At 44.6% G+C, this 10182-nt stretch overlaps 1 protein-coding gene across 1 annotated transcript in view; it reads right to left on the bottom strand.

The window, feature by feature from the left end:
* LOC116223435 (E3 ubiquitin-protein ligase TRIM39-like) overlaps positions 1–4220 on the bottom strand; it is a 7975-nt gene extending 3755 nt beyond the window's left edge. The window contains exons 1-3 of the mRNA XM_031580078.2: positions 3799–4220; positions 3202–3291; positions 2791–2958 (exon numbers count right to left, since the gene is read on the bottom strand). Coding sequence (XP_031435938.1) covers positions 2791–2958; positions 3202–3291; positions 3799–4179 — 639 coding nt within the window. The 5' untranslated portion in view covers positions 4180–4220. The remainder of the gene's footprint in view (positions 1–2790; positions 2959–3201; positions 3292–3798) is intronic.
* Positions 4221–10182: the final 5962 nt, after the last annotated feature.

Here is a 10182-nt window from a genome sequence, read left to right as displayed (position 1 = left end):
GTCGTAACTCGGCCAGAGTGGGCCATCTTGTGGTTTTTTGAGGAATCGCATTTAAGAAAACTCTCCGTGTTAATGAATTTGTGAGAAATCGTTGGTGATTGCGTTCACATCAACTCTACAGATCCTCGGATTAAAGTATCATTAACAATTACGTTTCACATGTAGGCCTATAGTCATGATTCTACGAGGCACCGTGATGTCATAAAATAAATAAAAGGACTACACCGGAATGCTGCGCTCGTCTAGTGAGCGTCGTTTGGCACTGCCGTCTGTGCAAGTACGGCAATCCAGAATTTTCAAGTAGTTCCACCTTGGTGGAACGAACTGCCTAGCACTACCAGAGCAGGCGCGTCCCTCTCTACCTTTAAGAAGCTTTTGAAGACCCAACTCTTCAGAGAGCACCTCCCTTCCTAACTGGCACTTCGACTAGTGCTTAACTTGCATTTATAGCAGTTACATTCCTGCACTTCGTTTTTATTTCCTATTTCGTTTTTCTATTTCTTATGTAAAGTAGTATTTATTGTTACACTAGGTCTCTATTGCTCGTAGCTTGACTGTTCTATCCCTTGTACGTCGCTTTGGACAAAAGTCTCTGCTAAATGACTAAATGTAATGTACACGAAACCGCTTTGACATGACTCGTTTACGAGTTGCTTTCGTGTAGATTCGGTTGATTCCGACTGCACACGTCACTACGGTTGCGTGCCCTTATAAGGAGCTGGCAGGGCGTGTATGTATGCAAATTCAGGAGCACGAGAACGCGCTTTCAATTTAAGAAAACTCTTCCGGGGGAGCACAGCCCAGAAAACTTCTGCTGCGTAGGACCGCATTTTCAAGCGTGCATGAATTTGGCGGATGTCTTTTGCTTACGTTGTTTTTCCGAAGCCCGTAAGAAACATTTCAGAAGAAACTTCAGAAAATGTTCGAGAATGAGGGCCATTGTTGTTATCTATAACATTTGGAATAAAAAACTATTTCTTTTATCAAGAAAAGTAACAATGTGATGAAAAAAGTTGATATTTCTTATATATTTTATACAATTAAAACAGCCTGGGGTCAAATTGACCCCAAACAACACCTATGCGTAAAGTATGTGTACAGGACATTGAAAACATATCATCATGTTCATTTTGTGTTTACCCAGTTGTCCCCATTAAATTAGGAAAAGTCATTAAATATGAAGCAAAACAAATTATGTAAAACATTTATTTAGAGACGTTAAACATTGAATGGGGTCAAATTGACCCCAAACATAATAGGAGGGTTAAGCAAACTATTAATGCCAGTAATTAGGTGTGTAAAAACAAAACGATACGTATCGATATCCGTTTTTAGCGTGTAAGATACGACTACATCGATGCGTGAAATCCCGTATCGGTAATTTAAAAGTTATGAACCGCTACGCATAACACAAAACACTGGCTGACCTGTTGCATTTGATCTCAGTCAGAACAATGACAGCCTGTCATTGGCCAAAGCCCGCATAGCATAAACTAATCAGGCTGTATTCTCACAAATAACGCCAAGACCTGGAGAGAATGACAGATTACAACTCCCATTCATTTCAACGGCCAATGCTATGCTAGCTACGCCATTCATTTCAATGGCCAATGCTATGCTAGCTACTTCAGCCAAGGAAGATACATCGTTGTTGATTGCGTGATTCTACAGACATCCTCGGATTTAAATAATTATAATAATAATAAATAGGAGAATATTTGTATCATTAACAATTATGTTTAACATTTATAGTCATGATTCCGAGACCGAGCCATCGTGATGTCCTAACATAAATAAAAGCACTATATGAACACTGGAAATGGCAGTGAATAAATAAATAACCACTAAACTCAATCGCGTGGGTATAGCCATAGTGGAATAGAATGGACATATCTACATTCTGTAACAGTACCTCCACCTCTGTCCCTGGTCAAATTAGGTCTGAGTTTACCGGTGCTTGCTTAGAAATGATTTTGATCAGTCTCTGAAGTTGCTTTCGCGTTGCCTGTGGAGTCTGCGCATAATAGCATGCCCTTATAAGGAGCTGGAGGGGCGTTTCTGTATGCAAGTTCAGGTGCATGAGAAAGCGCGTTCAATTAAGAACACATTTCCAGGCGTTCATGAATCCAGCGGAGATCTTTTCTGAGGTTGGTCTTTTGAGGTTGGTGGAGAAGATATTTAATAAGACAAGTAAGAAAATGTTTCGAGAATGAGGTTCATTGTTTCCTCACAACTCAGTGTTTTCAATTATTGAACTGCATCGAATCGCATCGAATCGAACTGAATCGTTTTTTTATCAACATGCATCTTTTGTTGTATCGTATCGTGCCCATGTATCGAGATACGAATCGGATCGTCTTTGTCATGAGAGATTTACACCCCTACCAGTAATGCTTCCAGGATCTGAACACTACCATTAATTAATATATCAAGTAATATGAAAAACAGGAACTTCTAAATCAGTATAACTACTACAGAACATGTAATCCTGATTGTGAGGTTTACCTAATGTATAGCTTTTTAGCCACTGACCCATTCATAGAAGCCTTTATTATTATTATTTCCATACATCTAGGGTATGAACCTGTTTTATTTGTGGAAACAGAAATGATTTACTCCTGTTAGTCAGATAGATAGATAGATAGATGGATACTTTATTAATTCAGAGGGAAATTTAGTGTTAAAGACACTGCTTTAGGAAAAAAGAAAAACAGGACCGGTTCTTACCTGCAGGAATATGATGTCATCAGCTCCCATCTCCTTCTCTATGGCTTTGATTGTGTCTGAAAGAGATGAGATCTCTCTGCTCATCTTCTCAATCTTCTCCTTCATCATCTGACTCTTCTGCTCCTCTTCCTCCCTCAGTGTAGCTGTCCTGGCTGCCTCTTCATCTCGTAGAAACTGGTGAAGCTTCTCAAACTCCTCCATGATCTGCTCCTCTGTGTGCTGGGCCTGAGTCTGGAACGTCATAAAGGTTCTTTATTAATTGGACAATCTGCATAGAAATTTGAATGTACACCGTGTGATACTGAGGACCTTTAGTTACATCTCTGGGTGTTGGGCCTTTAACTGGAGTAACACAATATGAATGAATGAGTCTGGAATAAGGCCAAGTGTCTACTAGTGAATTCCTCTGGATTAACAGACTTCATCGAAGCTTCTTCCAACGTCTCTATATATTCTATTCATGCTGACTCTCACCTTAATATGTTTTGCTTTCTTATCATAGGTGAGTTTTACTTTTTCAAAAGCCTTAAGCTTTTCCTTTAAGGGATCCACTTTGACCTTGAGCTGGAAGAGAGAGAGAGAGAGGGAGAGAGAGAGAGAGAGAGAGAGAGAGAGAGAATAATAATACAGTGGTCTTTTAAATACAAAGCAATTGGTGACACTCCTCAGATGTCTTGGTGACTATTCCAACATTTGCTGGCATATTTATGAAAAGTCCTGAATTTGAAAATAATAAAGACAAATCAAGTCTCACATGTCAGTGTTGACTACAGCAATACTCAGTCAGATTTTTAAATATGACTTTGGCAGAACATGGATTGTCACCACTAAAGCAACAAATGGATGCATTTCAGTTGGATGTTTTGTGAACACATTTGGATGGCCTTCTTGAGGGTGCAAAGGAGTGAAATGATGGTGCTGCCACCTAGTGTTGAGCTACAGTAATAACAGCAACTACAGGGAGTTTGAATTTTGTGATTAGCAAATCATTGTTTATAATGATCGACTAAATATCGGGCTATAGCTTGATGTTAATTATCCAATACAAAATCTTGTGGTTATCAAACTTACCTTGTGGTCAACTGCTGCTTCAGCAATGGGACTGCAGTTGTGATTCTTATGTAGTTTTGAGTCTCGACACGAGTAACACACAAGCTGCTGATCATCGTGACAAAACAGCTTGAGTTTGTCGCCATGAAGACTACAGAGTGCTCCTCTCTGACCTCTCTCCTGTAAAAATGTCTCACACAGGTTTCTTAATGCAAGGTTGGTTGGTGGCTCGTCCCTCGATGACCTCCTCCTGCAGACTGGACATTCTCTGGATCCGTTGGTTCCCCAGTACTGCTGCAGACAGACTTTACAGAAGCTGTGACTACATGACAGAACAACTGGGTCCTTGAAGATGTCAGTGCACACAGGACAGGATAAATCCTCCTCTAGCTTTGAAGCCATTTTCCAAGAGTAAATATAAATCTGTGTTTAGCTTCCCTCTCGTTGTAAGTTTTTTCCAAAACTTTAATTTCACTTTCAGGAGTTTGAAAAATCAAGTCTTGTTGTTTTAACCTATATATGTGAGCATAGCAACCTCTCCAACGTCTGAGTGTTTTTCATTTGATTCTAACCTGACCTGCTAGAGCAGTTTTGTGACGGTGTGACGTGGAACACAGCAGCCGCCCTTCACTGAGCTTCACCTCCTCCTTCAGGAGAGGAGAGTCAGAGGGAGGGATCTGGAGGAGCAGGGAGCTGATTGGTCAGTCTCACAACAGTTGTCCAATAAACAGTTATTTAGTGCCTCCTAGTCTTGAGGATCAGAGGTCAAAGTACCTGGATGAGTGAGCTCTAAGTTACAGTCATAAACAGGCTTCATGTCAGTGTTTTTCCTCCACTATCCACAGAAATGTTGTTCTGATCTCATTCCTACTTCAGACACACAGAGAGCTGTCTGTGCTGTGAATGACACCTCCAGTGTACACACTCTCAGCACATCCACTGTGTCTAATTTTCAGTGACATTATCAAAGGGAATATTCTTCATCTGTATCCTTCAACCTGGGCCCTACTAAAAGCTGACATTATTACTCAGTCTTTACATTATTGCTCATGTGTCATTACCAATGACTGGATATATAAGTATATCTATAGGTTTATATATATATGCAGTCATTGGTACTTGTACTGGGGGTTACATATCACAGAGAGAGGAGATTAAATACTCTCTGTGAGTCCATGCCAGTATCATATTATCAGTCATATTATCCTGTATGCTCAGCTCTGTTATATATTAACCCATAGATACAGACAAGCCTAGGCTGGAGCCATAAACATCGAGTTCAGAGTCTTCTCTACCAGTGACTGGTAGTCAGACAGCATATGGGCAAGTGTGTGTGTGTGTGTGTGTGTGTGTGTGTGTGTGTGTGTGTGTGTGTGTGTGTGTGTGTGTGTGTGTGTGTGTGCGTGTGCGTATGCACGTTGTTACAACCCTGGCTCGTAAGGGAGTAACATAATGAGAACAGAAAACCCCAAACGTAATAAATATAGAGTAATTCTAAATTATTACACAGGGGGAAAAGGGTTGGTGGAGTGAATATAATTCTAAATGATTACACAGGGGGAAAGGGTGGGGTGTAAGCTGCATGTCCTGCCACCAGGTAAGCATCTGCAGAGTGTGTGTGTGAGGAGAGTGTGAGAGGGGTGTGGCCAGTTCTTAAAGGCATCACGCACCTGCAGGTAATCACAGCCGTCTGTCACTGAGCTTCACTTCTTCCTTCAGAAAAGGAGAGTCGGGGAGGGATCTGGAAGAGCAGGGAGCTGATTGGTCGAAACTAAAGCTTTTTTCCTCTACTATCCTGAGAAATGTTCCTAATGCAGACCTGTTCCTTCACAGAAACACAGAGAGCTGTCTGTGCTGTATACACACTGTCATCATACACTGTGTGTGTGTTTGAGTGCATTCGGTCTAATTGGCATCCAACCTCTTTATTCAGTTGTTATTATTTACAGTTGTACTTATTCATTTGGGTTTGACATGACATTTAGTTTGACTGACCCTTGTAACATTGAAGCTTACTGTTTATTGTATTAATAAACTGTTCATTCATGGATCATTCATATACCTCCTTGTGTGCCATGCCATTACATTAATTAACGTCTAACAATTTGAGTATATACTGTTTGGGAATATTGTAGGTAATGTAAAAATCTATGTAATGTAAAAATATATAAACAATTTGTTGTTGTATTTTCAGCAATATTTATCACTCTAATGCTTTCTACTGTCCCATATGGTTCAGGCACGTTCAGCCTGATGTCCTCCATTCTTAGTAATATTGTGTGTGTGTGTGTGTGTGTGTGTGTGTGTGTGTGTGTTTGTGTGTGTGCGCGCGTGTGTGTGATGATACTGGTGTGTCTTTGTGAGTGAGTGTGTGATCTGTGCGTAAAGGCAACTCATCCACTATGCTTGTGTGTAAGAGGGCTTTTTGTGTGTTTGTGTGTATGTGTGTGTGAGAGAGTGTGTATGTGTGTATGTGTTGTGAGAGAGTGTATATGTGTGTATGTGTTGTGAGAGAGTGTCTTTTGTGTGTTTTGTGTGTTTGTGTGTATGTGTGGTGAGAGAGTGTGTTTTGTGTATATTTGTGTGGAGGAGGAGGTGGCTTATCACTTATTGAGGTTACCACACAGACAAGACAAGGCAAAACAGCACCATTCAACTGAAATTAAATCTAGTTTCCAGTCACAGTGAAAGAGCAGACTGTCAGAGCTCTCTGCCAAACTCAGCCCAACCTCATTCTTCAAGCAGGGTGAGGCTTGCTCAAGAGAGAGAGGCGCCTGATTGGCAGAACCGGTTGACATGAGGAAGGGAGATAGAGAGGTAGAAGAGAGTGAGGGAGAGGCGGAGGGGGAGGAGAGAGGCAGGAGAGAGATAGAGAGGTTTAATGCTTGTTTATTGAAGCAATATTCAAATCTTTACATTACTGCATTCTTAAAACATATAATGCATGAGGACATCCAATATAAACATCCAATAAGATTCACATGTATGACATCCTCAGATTGAAAAGACAACGGTGAGCCTGCATTCCTGGCAGTTGGAGTTGGGTGGTTGTGTGTGTATGGTGTTTTTGAATTGAACACAGCCGTTATTGGTGGTTGTGGCTGTGTATTATCCACTGCTGGGGGGGCCTGGGCAGACATGGTCACAAAGGGATGTTTGAGATGCATATGGTTATGCATTACTGATGTTGTTAGGTGTTTCACATCCCCCCTTATCATTGTGGCCTTTGTTAACCGTTCCTGCTCTGTCCCAGACCGTAGTCAGAGATTACAGGGGAGACTTTTGTTTACTGCTCCAGGGCTGAAGTGTTCTATATTCTAAACTCCGGGGTGAACTCCCTTTCCCTTCTGTCTGCGGTTGATGAGCAAATAAATGGCATCTTGATTTGGTCTGAGGATTTATTCTCCACACTGGTTGCACAGAGTTCAAAGTTACAGCAACATAACTTTGCTCCGGTCGCTACATCCTATCTATCCGTATGCATCACCGCTCTCCCTCTCTATCTCTCTCGCTCTACCACACCCACCCTGTACGTGCTGCTCTTTTTCTTTGGTGTTTGTGTCTTCCTTACAATGGCTGCTTATACAGTTGGCTTTTACTTTTGAAGTCACAGTTTGAAAATTGTGTCAGTCTCTAAATATGAAGATGAAAATCCAGACTAAATCCACAAGGCTATGTCTCCTCCTTCATGCAAGAATGACCGCCTTGCTTGTTCAACACAGACAAGTTACACACCAGAGAACTCTAATCACTACATAGACATGTTACACACCAGAGAACTCTAATCACTACATAGACATGTTCCACACCAGATAACTCTAATCACTTCATACACATGTTACACACCAGAGAACTCTAATCCCTACATAGACATGTTACACACCAGAGAACTCTAATCACTACATAGACATGTTCCCCATCAGAGAACTCTAATCATTACATAGACATGTTACACACCAGAGAACTCTAATCACTACAATTAATGTGAACAGGTAGATGGTAAAAACCTGCTAGGCTCTAGGCCTGCCGCACCTCCACCGGTGCCCTTTGGGCTAGCTGCGGGGTCGTCAGCCGGGGACCACCTTTCACAGATGTTTCGCCCCTTATCCCGGAACATCTCCTGGTGGCGGGGCAGTGAACAGGGACGTCTCCCAGTCACCCCCCGCAGCTAGCCTTTCTCAGGAGTTGCTCGCTCCCCATGCCTTGTCCCGCCTCCTTAACCAAAGCCAAAAACTTGCCTTCTCTGCTTCCTCAGACAGCTCTCTGGTGGCTTTGTGTAGCTCCTTGCCCCTCAGCCCTAGCTCTTTAAGTAGGCGAGTCATTGAGCTTCCCACAAACCCCCTCGTGCCAACCTCCACTGGAAAGAGTCGTGTACTCCAACCGCTCTCCCTGCACTCCGCAACCAGGTCAGAGTACTTTGCCCTCTTCCTTTCGTGGGCTCCCTCCATCCCCTCCTCCCATGGCACCGTCAGCTCCACAAGCAGCGCAGATCTCTCCGTCCTGGCCCACAGCACCACATCTGGCCTCAGTGTGGTGCTGCAGATCTCCCCTGGGAAGTGGAGCTGCCTGCCCAAGTCCACCTCCATTCTCCATTCCACTCCTGGCAACAAAAGGGTGGATGCTGGTCTCCTTCTGACAGTGTCCCCCTTTTCCCCTTCCCTAAGGAAATGGGTCCTCTGCTGGCTCCCCGGCTGCCTCCCAGCGCTTGCCTCTTGCCTTTTCCTCTCCACTACCTCTGCCAGTTTCCTCAGCACCTGATCGTGCCGCCATCCATACCTGCCCTGGGATAGCGCGGTCTTGCAACCTGACAGAGTGTGTTGTAGGGAAGCATTGATGGTCCCACAGAGGTCACAGGCCTGCTCCGTGCCCAGCCACTGCTGGAGGTTTCGGGGGGAGGGCAGAGTGTCGTAGGTTGCCCTGATGAGGAAACTGAGTCGAGCCTGTGGCAGTTTCCAGAAGTCTGCCCAGCTCACCACCCGACCCGCAACCCCCTCCCACGTCGTCCAGCGTCCCTGCTGCCCCTGCGCCACTGCCTTGACCCTGTACTCTTCCTCTGCCATCTTTGTCACCTCCGAGACAACAAGATCCTTTCTCTCCTTCCTGCTAGCTCTGGACCACAGAATAGGCGGATCTCCCCACCCAAGGCCAGCGCGCCCTGTCTGGACTCTGCCCACCATCTCCTGGTGCTGCAACCTGCCCACTGCCTTCTGCACCTCCTCCTCGGCCCTCCACTTCCTCCCAGTCAACACCCGGGCTTCCATGTCCCTCACGGTCTCATCTGTAGATTCCCTCAGCTCCATCACCAGCCTTGCCTTCTCCTGCCTGTAACCTATGGTGATAGATTTCAGGGGAAGCTGAAGTGTGTTCTTTCCATACAGGCTGGCCGATGAGTGGCCCCTTGGGAGTCCTAGCCATTTGCGGATGAACGAGCTGGTCTTTGCATCCATCTTGCTCACGGCTGACGAGGTGACTTCGCACAGCTTCAGCGGCCACATTACCCTTGGGTACAGTGTGAAATTGAAACACCACACCTTGTACTTTCCAGGTAACTGGCTTGCGTCGATTTTGGCCAGGCCTGCTGAGAGCTGCTGCAAGGTAGTCTTTCCTATTTCCTTGTCTGAGAGGCTGGCTGTATATTGCCTCCCAAGACTTCGGATGGGCTGGTCTGCAATGCGTGGGATGTTTTCTCCACCGATTATAAAGGTGACCCTGTCATTCAGTACCCCTTTCCGCAAGGAAAGGCTCCTTGACTTTTTTGCCTTGAACTTCATCCTGGCCCAAATGATCAACTCATCCAGCCTCTTCATGAGCCTGGACGTGCATGGAGCAGTTTGGAGCAAGCATGTGATGTCATCCATGTAACTCCTTAGTGGGGGGAGCTTCCGTCCAGTAGGCAGACGGGCTCCTCCCACCACCTGTCTTGCTCCAATCAAGATCACTTCAAAAGCTGTGATGAAGAGGATGGGGGAGATAGAGCATCCCATCGCGATCCCCACTTCCAGCTGTTGCCAGATGGTGGTGGAATTTGGCAACATGAAGCACATGTGCAAGTCCTGGAAGTAGCTCATCACCATGGCCCTGATGCTCTGTGGGATGTAAAAGAAGTCCAGGGCAAATGCTATGAGGTTGTGTGGCACTGACCCATATGCGTTGGCTAAATCTAGCCAAACCACATGCAGGTCTTTCTTCTCCCTCTTGGCAATCTGGATCTGCTCCCAGATCATGGTGGCATGTTCCACACACCCCGGGAAACCTGGAATCCCGGCCTTCTGGCAGCTGGTGTCAATATAGCCATTCTCCATCAGGTAGGAAGTCATTCTTCTTGCCATGACTGAGAAGAAGATCTTCCCCTCAACATTCAGCAGGGCTATGCTCCTGAACTGTTCGATGGTCTTGGAGTTCTGT

Source organism: Clupea harengus, chromosome 2, assembly GCF_900700415.2.
Source record: "Clupea harengus chromosome 2, Ch_v2.0.2, whole genome shotgun sequence".
In the NCBI taxonomy this organism is placed as follows: domain Eukaryota; kingdom Metazoa; phylum Chordata; class Actinopteri; order Clupeiformes; family Clupeidae; genus Clupea; species Clupea harengus.
This window is presented reverse-complemented; position numbering and strand designations above follow the sequence as displayed.